At 38.9% G+C, this 24,315-nt stretch overlaps 1 protein-coding gene across 2 annotated transcripts in view; it reads right to left on the reverse strand.

Moving 5' to 3' along the window:
• The window catches only part of Ankle2 (ankyrin repeat and LEM domain-containing protein 2), an 86,856-nt gene that overhangs the window by 13,374 nt on the left and 49,167 nt on the right, over positions 1-24,315 (reverse strand). For both annotated transcript variants that reach the window (XR_010859561.2, XM_067143605.2), the window contains exon 6: positions 18,515-19,656. Coding sequence is in view for 1 of the 2 variants with exons in the window: in XM_067143605.2 (XP_066999706.2) it covers positions 18,515-19,656 (1,142 nt within the window). In the remaining variant the exon portion in view is untranslated. The remainder of the gene's footprint in view (positions 1-18,514; positions 19,657-24,315) is intronic.

A 24,315-nucleotide genomic window follows, 5' to 3' on the forward strand; every position in this document is an offset into this window, starting at 1 on the left:
CTGTTCGATTGCCTCATTTTTCTTAATAAAGGCAAGCTTACGCATAAATTGTTGGCGCTGAGAAAAAGGCACATGAAATGACTGTCACTCTCCTCTGAGGGAGTAAACTACGAGGACGGCATATGGAAAATTCCTTTTGAAAAGCAGACTGAATTTTACGAAGTAAGGAAGGTGGATGGCAAAAACTGTGACTGCAGTTTAAGGTGTACCGAATGCAAGTTCTGCCTCCATGCTTACATTTGTACGTGCATTGATTCATCCATCAGATTTAATATGTGCAAACACATTCATCTGATTGGAAAGAGTTTAATCAGCATCAGAGACGGAAGTGGTAGGAATGTAAGTGCCAGCCCAGGGAATGAAGTGACTCTTCAAGAATCGCCCTCTTGTGACGAAAGTGCAGCTGATTTCAAGGAACTGCGAAATCCTCTCAACAGAAAACATGACAGTGATGTGGAAAAGAGAAAGTTACAACTTCGAGAACATTTTGAAACAATTCTCGCCTAAATCCAGTCACCTGAGCATGCAGACATAGTTGAAAATCAACTTAAGCCTATAACTTCAATTATCTACACCCAAAATAAAGGGACGATATTGACTCGATCGACTTCATCACCTGGCACAATTAAGTTTCAACTTCAAAGAAGACCGTTCTCCACGAAGAACGCCCATAAAAAGACAACCGAGTTTATCAAGACCTACCGACAGCGAGCAAGAAGCTATTGCTGCCAATTTATTGCTACGCTGATTTGTTCAAAGTGTAAATGCGTGAGTGTACATAGTGTATGTTAGTGTAAATATGTGAGTGTGCACAGGGTATGTTAGTGTAAATATGTGAGTGTACATAGTGTATGTCACTGTACTGTACATGTGCCTGCATGCTTGAGTGACCGAGACTCGTGTGTAAATATCGTATTGAAGCACGATCACTTTATTCTGTTACTAACTGATGTACCCATGCTTCGCTACGGAATTCTAGTGTACACGTTATGAGCAAGATTGTATTAAATTGCATAGCTCTTAATGTTACCTTTGAAATGCGATGGTGAAGTCACCAAACATATTTTCTCACATGAAGACTGAGTTAGGGAATTTTCACTCTAATGGTAGACCTGCTTGCATACCATCAGTCACAATCAGGTTTGGGAGTTTTCATTATAATGGTAGACACTTTTTACATCCTGCCTTTTAACATCCTCAGAAAGACTGTCTTAGTGGTTTTCCGAACTGAAATGAACATACATTACAATGACGTCAGTAGGAATGGCACGATTAAAAGCAATGCTTTCATATGAAATACTCGATCAAATGAAACACCACATATTTTCTCACTTTTAACGAACAGGACTACACTGCCGATCTAACAGTCCAAAGTACCAGAACTGGAATGACCAAACCGCAGACAGCTGTGACTCGTGAACACTCTTCATCTTTTTTTGGCGGGGAGAGGGTTGAATAATAGAGACTCCCAGGAGACTTCCTAGGAGTACCCGACGAGTCGGAAAATATTAATTCAGTACACTGGCAGCGGAAAAATCTATCTGACTTGGATGCAAATTTTTCTTCACTGATAATTTGGAATAAAATTAATGTAGAATTTAATAAAAGTGAAGAGGAAGAAGCTTTTCTTAAGAAACAGCTCTTTTCAGAGTTGAATTTTGAGTTATTTAGTGAATTGTGGTGCTGTGATTTGGAATAGGCCTAAAATGTTATTAGAGAACTACTACTACTACTACCACTACACTACCACTACTCAGCCTCTACCTTAACCCTCAAATAGTTAAACGACGATGCATCGCCCTTTTTGTACATGTTAATGTGGTCAACGACGATACATCAACTGTTTTGCAGCCGTTCATTAGACACGCTCTCATTGTGCGTAGTAACACACAAATGTGCTCTATGTAGTATCATTTTAAACAGCAGATTACAGTCTCTCTTTTTACTCTAGTTGCTAGGTTATAGACTGCCGTTTAAATGTACTGCATAGCCTAAAGTTCAGTCGTTAGGCTCGCTACCTTAACTGCGCAGTTCAATATGGCGCCTTGCCGCGTCACGGTGTCGTTCTGTTGTACGCGCTGTTTTTATCAGTGTTTTGCGGAAATGGCGAGTAATTTAGTTTCAAGTCCCAAGTAATTTAGGTTCATGACCCATTCAGAAGATGTTGGATGAAATAATGATAATGACAGTGACATTGACAAACTTCCTGGAAAGCTGGAACATATATGCGTAATCTGTGGACCAACAAAAAAAGGGAAGGACCCGGCATTTGTGCCCTGGTTGTAACTGTGCAGTTCACAGGGTGTGTTACCACAATTTACAGCACTTTTGGAGGCCTGAAAAGAGAGGAAGAAAGAGGAGAGAGCAGTCTAGTTCTGGTAGCTCCTCTGAGTGACTTTGCGGGGGCGTTCTAGTGCTTGAATATATATGTATATATATCTTTATTTGTGTATATAACATCTAAAGTGTTCATATTTTTTTGAAGTGCATAAAATTGTGTACAACATTGTGATTTGACTTTCTCGGGTAAGTCTAGTATTTTAGTGTCTGGTATGGGCGCAAACATTTTGATAATATCATTTTGGAACACTTTTTTAGAAACTCAGGATGGCTGTAAAGATATAATGAAAGGTACAAAACAAAAATATATTTATTTCAATAGCCTATGATATTATGATTTAATAAAATGTATTACACTGCATGGTTTCCTTTTAAAACCTATTTTTAAGAATTTTTAGTGAAAGTATACAAAAATCCTGAAAATCGTGTGACCGTAACAGTAGTTTACATGGACCATTTGAGGGTTAAGTATGCACACTGCTCATTCAAACAGCGCATTAGAATAGGGATTGAATAACTGGAATACTATGAAGAACTAGTGTGTAACGTACCAGCTGTATCAGAAAATGTATGAACCAGAGGAATGGCATGCCCAGGAAGAAAGTTTTCTAACTCCCCGGCTATTTCCCGTTAATATTCAGTCAGGTTATTATACTCGGTACACGGCAGTAATCCCATCTATCGGAGTTGAGAGGCTGCATAAGAGACAAATAACATCATTGATCAATGTTATGCGCTTTCGATATTGTAGGCCTTGACATTTAGTTTTCTTCCGACTCCGAAATACAGTGGAACCTTGGATTGCGAGCATAATTCGTTCCGGCAACATGCTTGTAATACAAAGCGCTCGTATATCAAAGCAAATTTTCCCTTAGGAAAAAATTGAAACGCGGATGATTCGTCCATAACACAAATTTTTTTATTCGCATGCCATTTCTAAAACAAAATATAACGTAAAACAAATTAAAGTGCACTTTTCCTTACAATAGAATTGACCATTGTTTGTTGTAGCATTTTTCATTTACCTGGTGCATACTGATCCTGACAGCCTCTCTGTGGTCTGAAACCACACTGGTTTTCATCCAACTTCCTCTCAACGACTGATCGCACCCTACCTTCCAAGATGCCAGTGAATACTTTGTCTGGTATACTAATCAATGAGATACCTCGATAGTTGTTGCAATCCTTCCTGTTCCCTTGCTTATAGATAGGTGCAATTACTGCTTTTGTCCAATCTGAAGGTACCTTACCAACACTCCACGCTAATTTTACTACTCTATGAAGCCATTTCATCCCTGCTTTCCCACTAAACTTCACCATTTCAGGTCTAATTTCATATATTCCTGCTGCTTTATGAAAATGGAGTTTATTTACCATCCTTCCTCAAGCGTAATTTCACCAACATTATTTTCCTCCTCCCCATGAGCTTGGCTGTTTGCAACACCACCAGGATGATCTCCTTTTACACTGAGAAGATGTTCAAAATATTCCCTCCATCTCTCCAGTGATTCCCTGGGATTTTTTATGAGTTCACCTACACTACTCAAAACACTGTTCATTTCCTTTCCCTTCCTAAGATTCTTTATTACTGTCCAGAAAGGTTTCCCTGCTGCTTGATCTAGCCTTTCCAGTTTATTACCAAAATCTTCCCATGACTTCTTTTTGGATTCAAAAGCTATTTGTTTTGCTCTGTTTCTTACATCTACGTACAAATCCCTGTCTGCCTTGGCCCTTGTTTGGAGCCATTTCTGATAAGCCTTCTTTTTACGTATACAGGCTGCTCTCACTTCATCATTCCACCAGGATGTTCGCCTTTTCCCATCCTTACACACAGTTGTTCCTAGGCACCCCCTTGCTGTTTCTACTACAGCATCCCTGTATGCCACCCATTCACTTTCTATATTCTGAACCTGCTTACTGTCTACTGTTCGAAACTTCTCACTAATCATATCCATGTACTTCTGTCTAAATTTCCTCGTCCTGGAGATTTTCTACCCTTATTCGTTTGCAAACAGATTTCACTTTCTCTACCCTAGGCCTAGAGATACTTAGTTCACTACAGATCAGATAGTGGTCTGCATCATTGAAAAATCCCCAGAAAACTCGTACATTCCTAACAGATTTCCTGAATTCGAAGTCGGTTAAGATATAGTCTATTATGGATCTGGTACCCCTAGCCTCCCATGTGTAGTGGTGAATAGCCTTATGCTTGAAGAATGTATTCGTAACTGCTAAACCCATACTAGCACAAAAGCCCAGCAAACGTTTCCCATTCCCATTAGCTTCCATATCTTCCCCACATTTACCAATCACCCTTTCGTATCCTTCAGTTCTATTCCCAACTCTCGCATTGAAATCGCCCATTAGCACTATTCTATCCTTGCTGTTGACCCTGACCACGATGTCACTCAATGCTTCATAAAACTTGTCAACTTCATCCTCATCTGCACCCTCACATGGTGAATATACGGAGACAATTCTAGTCCTAATTCCTCCAACTGACAAATCTACCCACATCATTCACTCATTTACGTGCCTAACAGAAACTATGTTGCGTGCAATGGTATTCCTGATAAAGAGCCCTACCCCAGACTCTGCCCTTCCCTTTCTAACACCTGTCAAGTACACTTTATAATCTCCTACATCTTCCTCATTATCTCCCCTTACCCGAATATCACTTACTCCTACCACATCCAGATGCATCCTCTTTGCTGACTCAGCCAGTTCTACTTTCTTTCTTCCATAAGCCCCATTAATATTGATAGCTCCCCATCGAATTCCATTTCGTTCGCCAAGTTGTTTCCAAGGAGTCCCTCGCCTGTCAAATGGGAGTGGGACTCCATTACTCCCATAGGTCCAAGGCTTGCTTAAAATGTTCTGAGCTTGGTAAATTCATGAAGCAGGATGCTACCCTACTTGCACATAGTCCAAGTGAGGATCTCTCCTCTAACGGGTTATGGACCACCGGTGAATTGTATAGTCCTAGCCGCCTGAGCACAAGGAGGGCCATGACTCAGAATATGTCCGAGATGCCCACTCCCATTCCATAGCAACTGGTATCCCAACTCTCAGGACCACTTACTAGGCCACTCAGCCGTTGCCCATGGTTCACGAACTAGGACGTGACTACAGTAACCCAAAAAGCAAAAAAAAAAAAAATATGTACTAGTTAATAATTTTGTAGTTACGGTATTGCAATAAAAGCCATAAAAATGTAGGCTACTACTTAGTAACTGTAGTCTCGGTACTGCCTTGCCATTCGGTATTGAATTTTAAATTACGATAAAACAACGTAGTATTTGAATACTGCCTAATATTTGGACACTCATATTCCATTACTATCCACTACTATTTGAAGGAGCGCTAGTAGAACAGCCGAATTACTTCACCTGAGCACAGCCGACAGATCTCACCCGAGTGTAGCCGAGTGGCTGCACACTGTCAAGTGCTAGACACAAGTTGATTACCTCTGCCAGGTTTGACCCTGTGATCCTGGTATTCAGAGACTAGCTTTACCAATAAGCCATGGAGGGAGTCTACTTAACCCACTGATTGTAAATTTAAAAAAAAAAAAAACATTATTTATGATTTTAATGATTTTTACAAAGTAACTCAAAATTAGACAATCATAAAGTTGCTTTGTCAACTTTAAGTCAACTAGGTTTAATAATAAGAATTTTGGCTACAGGATTACCAAAGCTGGCTTTTATTCCATCTTCTCACTCAAGCATTACTTAAGGCTTTGTTGTTTATATGTGCCGGTTCCTCAATACATAATATGAAGGATTCTCAAGATATTTGATTTATGGGGAATATTTGTACACAAATGCCTTTAACGGCTGTGTGTCTAACCAAAGACTTGTTTTTTCCAAATGTATATAGTAGGCTGGAATGTAAATATATAGTGTGCAACTTTCATTTAACTCAAGTGCTATCAGGTCATGGTAAATTCAATGCTTACTTCAAGCGATTCAAAATCCCCACACAAAAAGGCTCACTGTGCTTCTGCACTGAAGACATTCAAACTGTAGAACACATTTTCTTCAACTGTCCTGCTTTTGAGAGAGCACGTTTTGAACTTAAGATGCATTTGTTAACCTGCAGTTGCTATACTGAAAAACACTAAATTTCATATTTTATACAAAAATGCTGCACTTTTCAATTTTCAGAATTTATTGATTATGTATTTAAACACATATAATTTGATATTGTCTGCTTAATAGCTGTTTAACATATGTATTGTATATATTATGATCTGGTATTTTAAATATTATTACTCTAGTATTAAGGACTGTATATATCATAATTTTATCTTTCCATTTCTGTTCATGTCTATTTTGCTGTTTATGTATAGAATTTTATCAGAGAAATTGTACATTTTGGATAAACTACAACCCTAACATACCTTATGGTAAAAAAATAGGGTTCACAGCACTTTGGAGATTAAATAATAAACATAACACTGAGCAGATACAGAACCTAAATAAAGTACAAGCTTTGATTTCCTAGCTGCAGTCCCATTTGCCACTTGGGAAGCACCCAAGATATTTATTTGATCGGACCTGTTAGATGGCTTCATCAGCAACTGATAATGTGGTATTAATGACCTCCTTGTTGACAACCATGGACTTTGTTTACTGAACGTTCACCCTTACGCCATAATCATTGCTAACTACGTTCATGCGATTCAGCAATAGATGGAGATCTTCGATGTTTCTGGCAATCATGCTGTGTCATCTGCATATCGAAAATTGTTGACGACTTTGGCATTGATGACAACCTGTCCAAAGCTTCTGTCATGACTGCCTCTGAATATTAGTTGAAGAGCATTGGAGACAACACACAGTCTTGTCGAAAGTCACGTTGAACTTTTACTTCATCGGACAACGCGTCATTCACCCGAATGTTCGCTCACTGATTCCAGTACAGGTTGGCAATGATTCGTACATCACTATTGCCGAGTCCCACTCGTTGAAGGAGTTCTAGCATTTCAGTGTGCTGTATTCAGTCAAATACCTTTTCATAATCAATGAAGCACCAAAACATATCCTCGTTCACGTCCTGGTAGCACTGCACAAAAACTTGTATCAAGAACAAGGCATCCCTGGTGCCAAATCCACCCTAGAATCCTAATTGTGTGTCTGTCACAAATTCTTAGGACTTTCGGAATATTCTTCCATAAATTATTTTCAAAAACAGCTTGATGAAATGACTCATCAAGCTGATCGTTTGATTTTCCTCGCAGTGCCTCGCATTAAGCTTCTTGAATAGTGTAGTAAACTTGAGCCAGTTTCAGGAATCAGGCCTGTCTAGTATATCTTAGTGAAGAGGGATGTGAGAACATTGACATTTTCATCACCCAGAACATTTACTCGTAGTATCTCAGCATAAACATTGGCAGGTTCTGGAAATTTTCCAGACTTTATCTCGCAAATAACCTTCATCACCTCCTCTCTGAAGGCACCCGGTCCAATATCCATTCCCCTGAAGCTGAGATCTGCAACTCTGTCATAATCAAAGAGCTTGTGTTTTTACAAGTTGCCTTACGTCGCACCGACATAGATAGGTCTTTTGGCAACGATGGGATAGGAAAGCGCTAGGAGTGGGAAGGAAACAGCCGTGGCCTTAATTACGGTACAGCCCCTGGTGTGAAAATGGGAAACCATTCAGGGCTGCTGAGAGTATGCTTCAAATTGACTATTTTCCGAATGCAAGCCCACAGCTGCACGCCCTTAACTGCACGGCCAACCCCCTCGGTCGAAGAACTTGTTCACATACCATTCCCTTCATCTTGTCACACCTCATGGCAACAAAGCTACTTTCATCGTCCATTAACACCCTGAGTCTTCGGCTAGTTCGTCTCCATATCAGTCCAGTAATCTTCTTCTGCAGGAGAAAAGAGTCATGTTTATTCTGAAGCTCAATACAAATATACTAAATCTCAGAGTTCTCCCTTCGACCTGCCATTTTTACAGACTGCCCGGCAAACATAACCTAGATATGTGCTAGTTACATAATATTAATACATATTTCAGTCGTTGGGTGCTTCAAATTAAAATGTAAACACTGTCAAACTGTTTATTTAATAATATATTCATTATTGTCAGCAAAATATCAATTACATCAATGTTCTGTTTAACTTTCGTGTAGAGTCGTGCGCGAGCGGTGTATGGATTAGCGTGGAATCTCACACGAGCACTCGATTCCGCATGACGTTACAAACCCGTATCGTACTCCATAGCATCCGAGTGATAAGCCCAGGAGTTGCATGATTACGAACGAGCAGCAGAACACTAGAAGTTCAAAATACTCTTATGTCTTATTCGTGATAACAACACTGAAATAGTTCAATTTAGCAGTTAATGTTTACCTGTCTGATATTATTCATGCCCTGAGATGGATAAATTGAAATTTTATCATATTCATTTTTTACATAGTATCCGCCAATTGTCGTAGGACAGGTATCCTAATTTGGATAAAACCTTCAATACTCTTATTTTGAGTTTTACGATGAGCCGAAATTATTATGTTATTATATTTATGTTTCGTGTCCATGGACGTATAACGTGCGGACGTACGGCACACAGATTTCCAATATGGCGTCAAGGAACAGCACCATTAGATCTCTGATGTAAAACATGTATAAATTCTATGTAGATTGTTTTAGAGAGCGATTGTTTTCTTTTTGTATTCTGAGAGAGGCACTGAATGTCTTCTTCTTCTGACAGGATGAGTTTCGTAGTGGAATAAAGTTGTTTTTAGAATACGTAAAAGTGTTCTCGTGTGATATTTTTATTGCGTAAAATAGAAAATCGCATATAGAGAACGACAAATTGGCGACCGTGACAGGACTTTCGAAGTTTAATGATGAAGATTGATCAAATGACCGTAGTGATTGTACGAAAGGCGCTGATATCCCGAGGGTTACCGACGGATGGGAGCAAGTCGGAACTACAAGAGAGACTACGCCGGGATCTGATAGAAAATGAGGAAGACCCAGGTAGTTTCGATTTTGAAGTTGTCTCGGAGAAGGAAGCCAACGACCGGATGCTTACGCAACTAACTACCTTGATCAGGACACAATCTGAAGAGATAAAAGGCCGAATCGATTCCTTGGTAAGAGATCTGAAAAAGGATATTTCCAAAATTAATGACCAAAACAACAGCGTAGAATTAGATGTACCGGTAGATAAAGTAGTAAGTGATATGAACACCTTGGAAAACGAAGTCAAGGAGAAGAAAGACGAAGAGAAAACCATTTCAGAGGCTAACAATGCAAAATCAAGATTTCGATGCTCATTCTGCAACTGAAGAAGATCAACGAAAGAAACCCGCGTATGATCTGTCCTGTCCTCATTGCTTAATACAATGTGACACAGTACAGGAGTACAAAATGCACCTCTATTCACCTAAACACATAAATGTCATGAGGAAACAATCATTACTACATAAGCAGACCTTGCAGCGAATGCGTATGAATCAACGTCAAAAGCACCGCATGCTAGATGAAACTGAAGAGTTCCGGCATACACTGTCTGATAGAACGAAGTTCTGTGCCATTTGTAAGCTCAATTACAAGCAGCCCAAATCAACACACATGACTTCTGAGGATCATGAGAATATGGTGAAATTCTTGAATCCATACTGCCGGGTATGTAAACAAAGATTCAATACACTAATGTCTTATGAACATCATCTGTGTTCCTTAGATCACATCAAGTTCAAGGCTCTCTTGGCCGACAAATCCAAGAGTGACGATGAAGAGAGTGGTGGAAAAGATGATGTAAAGGAGCTCAACCTTGTCAACTTTATGATTCTTGATTCAGTAGGTTCTGTTGGTAGTAAGGAAGGAGAAAGCGGAGGAGATGGAAAAGCTGAAAAGAAAGCCGGGGGAGAAGAAGAGAAGGAAATCGCACCCAAATCTGAAGACAAAACTGAAACCATAGGTGCTGAATATGCCCGGAAGGTGGGGGTGTATTACTATGATTGGTGTCGTACCTACTTGTCATTGTATGAAGAACAAGAGAGTGTTCTAACCATCCATTATCACTCAAGGGCACGCTTACGGCGATATGTACGTTATCGTGAAGATAGATTTCTTAGAAAAGAGGCTGAGAGACTTCATCAGAAAAAGTTGGCAAGAAAGATTCTGAAAAAGAAGCAAGGTCCTGAAAGACATCTGGAGAGAAAGATCAATCAGATAGTAAAACAGCGGAAAATAAGAAAAAAAGTGAGAAGGATGGTGAGAAAAGCTCAGAAGATACAACAGGTAAATCTTCCAAGAAAAAGAAAAAAGACGACTGAAATGGCAGTGAGGTTTCTCAAGGAGAAGATGTTATCTCGACCCCTACAGGATAGCGGAGGGACCGGAGAGTGGGCACTCTCTAGGGGGTCCCGGAGGAGTACGGACTTCGGAGAGGATCAACATACACTGATACCTGTTCTGGAGGATGGAATAGCTGAAGACATAGATAACAAGACGACTAGTTATAATTTGGGACCTGGAGAAGAGAAGGTCCGGAATCAGTATTGAAGGTTTTAGGGGGGGATAATTGTCGTAGGACAGGTATCCTAATTTGGATAAAACCTTCAATACTCTTATTTTGAGTTTTACGATGAGCCGAAATTATTATGTTATTATATTTATGTTTCGTGTCCATGGACGTATAACGTGCGGACGTACGGCACACAGATTTCCAATATGGCGTCAAGGAACAGCACCATTAGATCTCTGATGTAAAACATGTATAAATTCTATGTAGATTGTTTTAGAGAGCGATTGTTTTCTTTTTGTATTCTGAGAGAGGCACTGAATGTCTTCTTCTTCTGACAGGATGAGTTTCGTAGTGGAATAAAGTTGTTTTTAGAATACGTAAAAGTGTTCTCGTGTGATATTTTTATTGCGTAAAATAGAAAATCGCATATAGAGAACGACAACGAGCAGCAGAACACTAGAAGTTCAAAATACTCTTATGTCTTATTCGTGATAACAACACTGAAATAGTTCAATTTAGCAGTTAATGTTTACCTGTCTGATATTATTCATGCCCTGAGATGGATAAATTGAAATTTTATCATATTCATTTTTTACATAGTATCCGCCATCCGGCTACTCATTCCTGCCTCCCGGTTGATGAACATTTCTGGGGAGATCACTGAATCTATTCTCAAAATTGGGAGAAAGGTCTCTGGGAAGCAGGATGAAAAATTGGGAGTCTCCTGCTTAAATCGGGGCAGTTAGCATGTCTACAATCATGATATTCTATTTTAGGATTTGACACTATGTGATAATATGCCTCCCCTGCGAACCATGTGACCTTGCCGCGGTGGGGAGTCTTGCGTGTCCCAATGAAGCAGATAGCCGAGCCGCAGGTGCAACCATATCAGATGGGTATCTGTCGAGAGACCAGACTAACTAATGGTTAATCGAAAGGGGGGTAGCAGCCTTTTGGAAATTGCAAGGGCGGCAGTCTAGATGATTGACTGATATAGCCTTGTAATAATACTCAACATGGCTTAGCTGTGTCGATACTGCTACACAGCTGAAAACAATGGGAAACTACAGCCGTAACTACCTCCTGAGGACATGCAGCTCTCTCTGTATGAATGATGTACTGATGAGGGCTTCCTCCCGGGTAAAATATTCTGGAGGTAAACTAGTCCCCCATTCAGATCTCCGAGTGGGGACTACACGAGAGGGGGCGATCATCAGGAAGATGGATACTGACATTCTGTGAGTCGGAGCGTGGAATGTTAGAAGTTTGAATCGTTGTGGTAGGTTAGAAAATCTGAAAATGGAGATGGATAGACTAAAGATAGATGTAGTTGGCATAAGTGAAGTACGCTGGCAGGAAGAACAGGATTTTTGGTCAGGCAACTACCGAATTATCAACACAAAATCAAACAGAGGAAATGCAGGAGTTGGTTTAAAAATGAATAAGAAAATAGGGCAGCGGGTAAACTACTACGACCAGCATAGTGAAAGAATTATTGTCGTCAAGATAGACACCAAACCAATGCCCACCACAATAGTGCAGGTCTATATGCCTACCAGTTCAGCGGATGGTGAGGAAATCGAAAGAATATATGAAGAGATAGAAGATTTAATACAATATGTAAAAGGTAACGAGAATCTAATTGTGATGGGAGACTGGAATGCAGTGGTAGGCCAAGGAAGAGAAGGTAATACAGTAGGAGAATTCGGATTGGGACAAAGGAAAAAAAGAGGAAGTCGGCTGGTTGAATTCTGCACTAATCATAATTTAGTCCTTGCCAATACTTGGTTCAAACACCACAAACGACGGCTGTATACATGGACGAGACCTGGAGACACTGAAAGGTATCAAATAGACTTCATTATGATTAGGCAGAGATTCAGAAACCACGTGTTGGATTGCAAAACTCCCAGGAGCAGACGTGGACTAAGGAAGGAATGCAAAAAGATGGGATCTAGACAAGTTGAAAGAAAAGAGTGTGAGGGATTTGTTTCAAGGAACATGTTGCACAAGGAGTAAATGAAAAGGCTGAAAGAAACACAATAGAGGAAGAGTGGATAATCATGAAAAATGAAGTCAGTAGGGCTGCTGAAGAAATGTTAGGAAGGAAGAAAAGATCAACTAAGAATCAGTGGATAACTCAGGAGATAATAGACCTGATTGATAAACGATGAAAATACAAGAATGCTAGAGATGAAGAGGGCAAAAAAGAATATAGGCGATTAAAGAATGAAGTGGACAGAAAGTGCAAGGTAGCTAAAGAAGAATGGCTGAAGGAGAAGTGCAGGGATGTCGAAGGTTGTATGGTTCTAGGAAAGGTAGATGTTGCATACAGGAAAATCAAGGAAACCTTTGGAGAAAGAAAATCTAGGTGTATGAATATTAAGAGCTCAGATGGGAAGCCACTTCTAGGGAAAGAAGACAAAGCAGAAAGATGGCAGGAACATATCCAACAGTTGTATCAAGGTAAAGATGTAGATGATTTGGTTCTGGAACAAGAAGAGGGTGTTGATGCTGATGAAATGGGAGACCCAATTTTGAGGTCAGAGTTTGACAGAGCTGTGAGAGACCTAAATAGGAACAAGGCACCTGGAATTGATGACATCCCCTCTGGTATTATAAATTTACTCGTTCAGGACAAATATTTTAAGTTCCCCATGGGAATCAACATCTGTATCATCTGATGGCCAGGCAGGCATCAATTTTTGGAAATGAGACATAGCTCTCGTTGTACATTGGCACTGCTGGTGGCCTCCATGGTATGCACTAGCCTTACGTCTTGGAAGGTGTGCCAAGTCCCAACTGACGAGCCCAACTTGGCACACGAGGGCGAAACACAGGCAACCAAGAATGAGTTAGCTGGAAAATCTATAATGTCCAATAACGGACCATTATATTCGTATTATAAATTTACTCATTCAGGACAAATATTTTAAGTTCCTTATGGGAATCAACACCTATAGGCAGAAATTAAGCGGGAAATTTTCAACATTGTTAACAACAAGGAATTAGAAATTCTTCGAAAAGAAGAAATGCAGAGAAACAGCTATATAGTGGGATATAATTTCGCTAATATGAATACTGCAAACAGGACCCATCACTTTTCCGCACATGGCAATCTCCGTCTTTTCAGCTTGTATGATCCAGGCACAAGTACTCCAGCCACAATACCGAGTCAAGAATCTCATTACCAGTAGCCTAGCATGAAGTACAGAATATAACATTAACATTTTATTTTTTAATTACTGTCATTTAGTAACAGAGCATATGTATCATGTATTGTACTGAAAATACAATGAAGCAAACTGCACACGTAGGTCTTTGTGTTATCAGTTATTAGTCACACCTTCCTTCCATCACAATATCCCTTGTCTAAGGACCCAATTTGTATTTCATGAAATATTCTCAAAACGTTTCCCTGACTCTTGTAGCCTCAAAACTTCCATGAACCCCAACATGGGGTAGCGCAGTAAACAATGATTGCTCGGAACGTATCCTGTTGTCTTCGTAATCATTTACTACTGGCACGTCACTGCGTAGTACACAGACTGCCAACACTACTTTTTCAGCTTTTTCTGGGTGCATATGGAGTCTTCCATAGAGTACCCTATGTCTCTGGACACCAATGCCAAAGGCATTCTCCACTACCCATCGTGTTCTCGACTGCCGGAAATTATAATTCGCCTGCCTTTCATCACTGCGAAATGTGGATCCGGGGTACGGACACATCAGATACACCAAACCTTCCGATAAAATTAATAACAAGAAAATAATATTAAAATTATAAAATTCTTTTATTAACAACCACCTACTCAATACAATATAATACACTCATTGAATTATAAAATAATCATGAGGTGTCTTAAAAAATGGCTTAAATAACGGAACATGTTTCGTTCGGCATTGCGAACATCATCAGCCGTTAGTACAAAGACTAAGGTCAGGGCCCTGAACTGAAGTGATTAAAATTGTTAAAAGAATAACAATGTCTTAATAAAAAGTGATATGATAACATTAATTAGTAACAGTATGTACAGATCAACAGCAAGAATTTACGGTGAAATACATTGAACGATGGCAGTCTGTGGAGTTAAAAACAATCATGGGGTTGTTAAAGTTTAATATTTAATGGGTTCACCGGCCTCAGGTATTTTAGCGGAAATATACCTCTATTTCCCTGAGCAGACCAAAATTGACAACAAATTTGATAATATTCACTTCTGGGCCAGGTATGTTGATGATGTCTTTGCAATCATAGAGGAAAAATCAATTGATGCTCTTACCACCCTTCTTGGGCTCAATAATATCAATTCCCATATCAAATTCATGTTAGAATCAGAAATAGATCAAAAGATCAACTTCCTAGATCTATCACAAGACATTCAGACTCTTTAACTTATAAAATTTTTAGAAAACCCACCCAATCCGCCACTACTATTCGTATTCGTCAAGATTCAACCCACCCCCAGTCCCATAAAAGAGCAACATATAATAGCTTAGTTCATCGAGCGTTCAGCATACCTATGGCCAAGAAGGATCTCTCTATTGAACTAAATACTATCTGCAGTATTACAAAATTCAACAGCTTCAATAGTCACTTCATAGAAAGTATAATCAATAAATATAAATTTTGTCCTAAAACAACACTCAAGAAAGAATTACCTAACTACGAATCCTTCTCCACCTTCACTTTCAACAATGAAATTCATAAGGTCACTAATATTTTTAAGAAGAAAGGTGTAAAAATAGCATTCAAAACCAATAACAAAAGTATGCACATTCTAGACTACACGTCACACACCAACAAGATCAAGTTACGCAAAATCAGGTGTTTACAGGCTCAAATGTAACTCGTGTACTAATATTTCTTATGTAGGCAAACCGGGAGAAGTTTTAATATGAGATACTCCAAACACATTAAAGGCCTGTTTTCACATGTAGGACTGTGCTTCGGCTGTGCTTCGACCGTGCTACGGCGGTGTCGCCTACTCTGTCTTTTCACATGTAGGACTGTGCTGCGACTGTGCTGTGGTCATGTGGTCCTTGTTCATTGCATCTGTGCTCACAGGTTGGAGACATGGATCCGAATGAAGAAGACGCAGTTATTGCCTGTGCAGTGTACATTGTTTTACAACAAAAGAAGAAGAAAAATAAGAAACGATGCTGGGTTCATAAATTGTTTACAACGAGAGAAGAAGGAGAGTTTCAAACAATTTTCGGTCGGCTGCGAAATGACCAAGAAAAATTTGTATACTATTTTCGAATGAGTTACTCCAAGTTTGACAATTTGCTTCAACAACTGAAACCACATCTCACGAAAAAGAATTCAAAATGGAGGAAACCCATAAATGTAGAAGAGAGACTAGCATTAACGTTACGGTAAATAATATTCATATATACTGAAGTATTCTGATCGTACATCAATGTACGTTTGGTGTAAATTTGGCACTTACATGTCCACTGGCAACGGCCGTAGCCGTGTTGAAACACCGGATCCCGTGAGATCTCCGAAGTTAAGCAACATTGGGCGTGGTCATACAAACGGGGAATGCAATGTTATTTTATTGCATAATACTTAATATAGAAGGAGAGATAGAGTGAGAAATGAAGACATGCAAAAAGAGTTCAATGTGCAAGAACTAAATGATAAACTGGAACAGAACAGATTGAGATGGTTTGGACATGTCAAGTGGATAAAAGAAGAAAGACTGCCAAAACAAGCACTGGAAAGGCAGATAACAGGGAAGAGAGAATGAGGAAGACCAAGATTATGATGGATGGACTCTGTGAAGAACAGCATATGACAGCAGAACCTGTACTGGAACACAGTGTTGGATGAGGAATGGTGGAGAGATGGGACAAAGTGGAGAGGAACCTTATTTGCCCCGAGCCGGTATCAACTGGAAAAGGGGAGATGATGATGATGATAATGATGATGAATATTTGATATAGACACAAATTCTTAAATTTCTTGTGACATGTTATGAAAATTGTATTTCATTTCATGATCTTGTCTTACTTATGATGTGTGTTTAACACGTTGACTGCAAGAAATGTCCTGGTAGCCAATGCTTTCTTTCTACTGTGCACATAGTAAATCAGAAGTAAAACCATATTCCAAGAGATATTTCACTGAAGCGTTCAATATACATACTAAATACAATAAAAGTTACGAGCACCACCGCCGTGGCCCCACAGTAAAGTCCACTGTATGGTTTTGACTAGATGGCCAGAGCGGTACAATCTAGCAGTACTAGAAGCTTGTGTTGCTTAATAGTACTCACAGAAGCCAACAGATGGTGCCATGATCTGTTTATTAGTGCTTAACACTACAATCCCAAGGCATTCATTGTTCTACAGTACAGTGTGTATAAAATACTTGTGAGATATTTCTGTGTTGTTATACCAGTTATCAGAGAGTTTAGTTATCAAAAATGAAGCCATTTTCTTCATGATCTCTGAGGATAATAATGTTAGCCCTTCAGTGTGATAATTCTGGTAAGTGGTGTCCATTTCAAGCTGATTTATACATTTTGCAGGACAAAAAATGCTTTACCAAATTGAATTTGAAATACTGGTATATTATGGTGGTCACTGACAATGCTTCTAACACCAGCAGTATAAAAAAGGTGGAGGTAACGATATATGCTAATATGCTCATTTTTATGCTAAATTTATTGGGTTAAGTGTCAGGTAGTAGCTCAGAGAAATAGGTGTGGTTGCAAGAATTTGGAAGGAATCGATGTGGCCTATTGATAAAGTAAGCATAAGCATGGAATAAAAATGGGGAATGACAGAAAACCATTAACGGGTTCCCTGACAGTAGGACTCAAACCCACTATTTCTCATTTCCTCAGCCTGCGAGTTAGCTAATTCGGTACACCAAAGTACATGGCTAAACTCGGACAAATACTCACATGATGTTAATAAAAGGAGGTAGGGCTAATAAAAAATGAAAATTATAATTTGGAAACCAAGCACTCCAGGATTTGCTGGGAGACCATAGCGGTATAATAGTATAGTGATGTCAACAGCTCAGCGGTCTGCCAGCCCAGCAGGGAAAGTCATATAACGACACCTGTCAGCGGGACATTGTACCCCCGTGCCCTCATGAGAAACTCACTCAGCGGTACAATGTACCGCTCCGGCAGTCAATGTGTTAAAAGAATGGTTTTCAATCAATTAAAACAGACTTTAAAATATTTAGCCAAATACTCACAGTTATTAAATCTACCATTTAGGGACTTCTTTCGTGGGGGTACATACTGTAGAATTCTTAGTGATGAATTAGAGGTACAATCTTACAGAAGACTGAGAATCTCTGTTCCCCTACATGAATAAAAAATTGCCTTAATTCCATGTTGAAGAAGAATCCTCAATCAAAGAAAATGTTGATCTTTTTAAGAGTTGTAATTTAGTTTTTCACAAAAAAATGCCCTTAATATAGTCCAACAAGATAAATATTAACTTTAAGAAATTCAGTGTCAGACATAAGCCCACTGAGGGAGGGTACATGAAATGTAAAATAACTTTATTACTATCAGTTTTACTATGTTGAACTCAACACAAAAATAAACTCCTGAATGTCAAATGCCACAAATTTGTTTAAAGAAGGTAATCAATGTAAAACCACTGGAACAAAGCACTCAGATATATTAAAAGTGAATCCATTAACTTACCACAGTTTCCCTCAAAGTTCAGTCGCTTGGAAACACTATTCAGTAACGTCCTCGTATCATGACCATATCCTTGATCAGCCACACCAACACTTTTAAGCCCACGATTTCTTTTAAACGAAGCACCTTTACGAGTCCTTACGAAATTCTGGGTTTGCCAAAGGCATGAGCACTTTGTTGCGTTAGACCAAACACTCTTGCATTCAGACTCTGAATCTACTCGGCTATCCATTTTATGAATTCTTTCCTCATTAGTCTCTTGCTGCCTCCTTATAGCTATCATGACTTGTTGAGCAATACACCGAACATGGTTTTGTACGGAAATATCTAACTTTTTATGCCTACTCGTGAATCTTTCAGGACGATACACAGCACTGTTAAAATTATCTTCTTCATCAGATGAACATGGATCAGCTACCTTATGGTAAAATAAAACATTATTTAGTCCACACGAAATAAGTTCAATATCCATATTTTCAAGCTGACTGAGTTTACAAGCAACAAGAGAACTTATTCGAGAATGAATAAATTGAAAATCAACTGATGCAAATCTATTGTCCTCCATGTAACTGTTCACAAGAACTTGCAAGTGCCTCATTTCTGCTGAAAGCATATCAAAAACAAGATCTACTGTTTGAATATCTTGCATATTTTCAACCATATTAATTAAATAATCAGCAATACGTTTAGCAAACACCTGACAAGATTTCTCCACATATAATAGAGGACTAAGAGCAGGGTTTGATAAGGCATTCAGAAATGTCTCTTCGTCAGCATCAACATATGCATCTCCGCTAGGAATATTCTTGACACTCTTCTCTTTTCCTCTCTTAACATTCATTATTCTGAATGTTCCTCTATTTGAAGAGCCAGTATCAGACAGAGAACATGCTTTCAAAGCGAGACATAAGTCTGTCATAGGACTAATGCCACCATCTCCAGTACTTGAATCGCAAGAGGAAATATTCAGAACAGAATCTTCTTTAGTCTCATCACCCTCGACAGTAAAAGAATGTGCTTGTAAGTATCGATCCTTCAAATACTGCTCCAACATCTGTAAACCTTCTGTGCTTGACAAGTTAGCAAAACATCGAAGAAAAGGCCAGTATTCCGCCCAACCAGTTTTGAATTCTTTTGCCAGACTCCTAAAATGAAAATACAGAAAAACGAGTTTATTAATAAGGAAACGTATACATCGATACTTTGCATGTAAGAATAATAATAGCACTAACTAAATATCAAAACACACACATTTATACAGAGAAAATATAGGGCGCCCATAGCTATATTTTATAGAGTAAAAATGCAGAAGACAACACAGCACAATTCAGGACATGGGATAGGCAATCAGCTGGTTAACCTTTCTGAGCGAGAGCATTTAAAAATCTAGCCTTCAATGGATGCGGGAGGAGCTTTCACTGGACATTTAAAGGCTAGCATATCTGTGCAACAAACTGTTTTATGATTCCATATGTGTTAATTTCCAATCAATTTTGATTATATTGGAAATAGCTTTTCGGTCCACCATATATAGTGTGTTTAGTCTTGTTGTCGTTGAAGTGAGGTAATTTGCATATGGATTCAAATTTGGGTAAAGATATTAATCAAATAAGGGACGTGATAATGGTACAATTTTTTTTTAGATAAAGACCAAAAATTTAGTTTCTGTACTATTCCCATCAACATGAAGAGGGCTAAGGTAACATACATCTCATTTTCATTGACTGGAATCAATTCCCTTACCCCAGATCGAAATGGAAAGAACATTCCTTAGGACATTATGTACCGTTAAATGTAGCGATTTGTTTCCGTTACTCTCAGCAGGACAAGTTCAAGTGAAAAACGTTTGAAAGACTTTACTAGTTGCACAGCATTTAGAGGTAAACCTTGGGGTGAAAAGACCATACAAGATGTTTATTTCTAACGTAATTATTCATATCATCCCAGTAACAAATACACGCAGCATTACCACACCTAGCACGAATAGTGTTGGAAACAACAGTCTCTTCTGTACCAATATATGCATCTCATTTGGGACAAATATTTCAGGTTCTCTATGGGAATCAACATCTATATCATCATAGTCTCTTCTGTATCATTACGGTCTAATTTGGTAATATCAACATCACTGTCATCAGAATAATTGCTACAATTATAACTACTATCCTCATAATTACTAAAACATTAATTTAATATGTCTTGTATAGCATCGCTAGAAAAATTATCCTTGTTTATAGACGCCATTGCGGGAAAAGTACACGAGCGAAAAGTCAATGAATTTTACATCGATAATGAGGTGAAAAATCGTTAAAAATGAATCGACAGATATATCAAACGAAAGAATGAAGCTTTATCTAGATGGCTGTGAAGAGACCTCGGACATAGTTTGAAGGAAACTCACAAGATGAAACGACAATGCAGATCGCATGTGAGCACTTGATTCAGTGATGTCACAAACCTGCATGGCACTCCACAGCAACCGAGTGGTAATCCTTGGTGTTACACGATTATGATTGAACAGTACAATAACAGAAGTTCAAAATACTCTGTTATGTTGTTTATTTGTGATAATAACACTAAAATAGTTCAATTTCGCAGTTAGTGTTTACCTGTCTGGTATTGCTGTTAATGCCCTGAGGGAAATAAATTTAAACTTCATAATATTAATTTTTTACGTAGTATTCCCCACCCGGCTACTGATTCCTGCCACCCAGCTTATGAAAATTTCTGGGGGAGAACACTGATTCAAAAACCCTATACCGTAGTGAAGAGTTTAGTCGGTGAAAAATTGTGATGTTACACTACGGAATTTGATGGATAATACGTAGCAATGATGTGTCTTATATCAGTATGAAATAATAAGCTTAGTTCAATTGAAATGAAGGTTTGATCATTTTAATTGCTTACAACACTATTTTACAATTGCATAAAAGAGTGAAATTTGAATTTGAATTTTTAAAATTCAAACATAGTCTATTCAGATCAAGTGAATACTTGAAAAGAGGAAATAATATTAAAAATTTTTTAAAAATTTTTATTTACGTCGCAGCCACAAAGGTCTTATGGCGACGATGGGATAGGAACGGCCTAGAAGTTGGAAGGAAGCGGCCGTGACCTTCATTAAGGTACAGCCCCAGTGTTTACCTGGTGTGAAAATGGGTAACCACGGAAAACCATCTTCAGGGCTGCCGACAGTGGCATTCGAATCCACTATCTCCCGGATGCAAGCTCACAGCTGCATGCTCCTAACCGCACAGCCAACTCACCCGGTTATTAAAGAATTAGTTATGACTTAGGTCTATAAGGGGTTATATTTTTATGGGCTTTTTGTTTTGTTTGTTTTTTAATCATACAGCATGCTTATGTCTTCATTTTCAGATCATAGAAATCCACCCCGTAGTTATTACATACGAATAAGAACTAGTTTATAGTAAAATTGTTAACAACAGCTACAGCAACAGTCACTGTCAGCCCTTTTGCCTCAATCACAGGTCATAAGAAAACCACCTCAGAAACTCCCTGTGTAACGGAAATGGCTGCAAAGTACGAAGAAACCAAATAATTGTGCCATGCAGGGTTGTCACAATATCTTCTCCCATTTCAGTCAGGATTCACATGGTATTGGCCTTGAACATGTTCTTTCACACAAGCTGAGCTTGAATATAATTACCAAGTTCATAACTCAAAGAAGAAGAAGAAGAAGAAGAAGAAGAAGAAGAAGAAGAAGAAGAAGAAGAAGAAGAAGAAGGATGAGAAGAAGAAGAAGAAGAAGAAGAAGAAGAAGAATAAACTGAATTTAAATTTTGTCAAGTCCAAAGCCTAAACCACATGAATTACTATATAATGTAACATATTCCATTTCAACATTCATCTATACAGCTACTTTGTATGAGGAATCTTACAATCCTCCCCACCCTCAAAACCCATGGCACAGCAGCCCCTAAGGGCATTGGCCCATCAAGCGACCGCTGCTCAGCCCGAAGGCCTGCAGATTAAGAGGTGTTGTGTGGTCAGCACAGCAGTTCCTCTCAGCCGTTATTCTTGGCTTTCTAGACCGGGATCGCCATCTCACCGTAAGATAGCTCCTCAGTTGTATTCATGTAGGCTAAGTGGACCTCGAGTCAGCCCTCAGGTCCAGGTAAAAAATCCCTGACCTGGCCGGGAATCGAACCTGGGGCCTCCAGGTAAGAGGCAGGCTCACTACCCCCACACTGCAGGACCGGCATGGAATCGTACAATGCATTGTTGAATTTTGAGATAAATTAGTAAAAAGCCTATCTTCTAGGTACGGTATATCGTCAGAAGGTTGACCATAACATCTTGAACTGCTGGGTTTTTCACAGAAGTAAATTGTAACTTACTCTAGCTGCAATTAGAATGGTCTTTTCTTGTTATTCATACAAACAAAGTCAAGCACATTATTATGACAGCAACACATCATCACACGTACATCATACGTTGTGAGATGGTACGATGAACAGAATTTTCTCAAAAATGTGGCAAGTAATCAGGGCATGGATAGTACGTCCCAAAACACAAAACAGCCCTATGAGCTTATGTTCTATGGCCGATCATTTACGAGTTATATCTGTTTACGTTATCAGTAGGGATAGGATTTTCACGTATCTGTATATTCTTTCCCTAGACTTAAATCTATATGCCTATGAATGATCACTTTTTGAGTTTGTTAAACATGGTTTTAAGTTTCATATAATTGCATATTTCTCCTGTTTTATTTGGTATTTGAGGGTGTTGTTCACGCTTCCTTATTTACTTGTATTTCGAACTGCCTTATTTGTGGTAAAGGCTAGTTCATCTTGTGCTGCTGTCAGCGGGGTATTGGTATTGATTTACAATGCTGGTGCAGTACCAATTCTAACATATGGACGGGAAGCAGCAATGTTGTCTAGATCTGCACAAAGTTGCCTACTGGCCACCGAAATGATGTTTTTTCGGTCATGTCTCCGAAAGACAAAGAGAGTCAAAAATAAGGAATGAAAGCATTCGGCAACAACTTGGATTGGACAGGAGCCTGTTGGAAAACTTAGAATTAAGCAGATTATGATGGTATGAACATATGATGATGACTCCAATCAGGACCCCATGATCATAATATGAAAGGAATGTTGTTGATAATAGGTCCAGACGGAGACCTCGTGATTATTGCAAAGAGGAAATTTTCAAAGACCTTGCTAAACGTGATGTAAATTGGCAGCGAAGGCTAAAACATCAGCTGTGGATGGACAGGACGAACTGGAAGAGGCTCGTAAATACCCTCAACCGGCTTGCTGGAGCGGAAAATCGATGATGATGAATTTAAGTGTATAGATGGGATACATTATTAGTCTTACTAATAAAAAATCCTTATACAGTTGCTTAACACTTGTATAGTTATACATTGAAACCTCGTCTAAGCATTGCGTATTTTTGTTATTAACAAACGTGGTATACGCATTGTATCACTGTACTGCACATATACACTCGTTCCAAGCTGTAGGAATCTCTTCCTGCAGTTCACTGACGTATTTCTTCACGTTCACCGTCTTTATGATCGCTTTTGCTGGTTATCCAAGATCAAAAACTTTCAAGACGCCGCGTGGTAGCACGAATAGAATAGAATAAAATAAACAAGAACAGAACAGTAATACACATATTTCAGCGATATCTTATTCTCACCTCATTCCGCGCTTATGTCGGTAGTGCTGTGAGAACATGAAGTTCGCACGATATAGAGCCACCTCTTGGATCCTTCATTAAGTCATTTCTGTCTGTGGTAACGACAATTCAAGCATACTCTTTCGTAA

The sequence above is a fragment of the Anabrus simplex genome, chromosome 3 (assembly GCF_040414725.1).
Source record: "Anabrus simplex isolate iqAnaSimp1 chromosome 3, ASM4041472v1, whole genome shotgun sequence".
In the NCBI taxonomy this organism is placed as follows: Eukaryota; Metazoa; Arthropoda; class Insecta; order Orthoptera; family Tettigoniidae; genus Anabrus; species Anabrus simplex.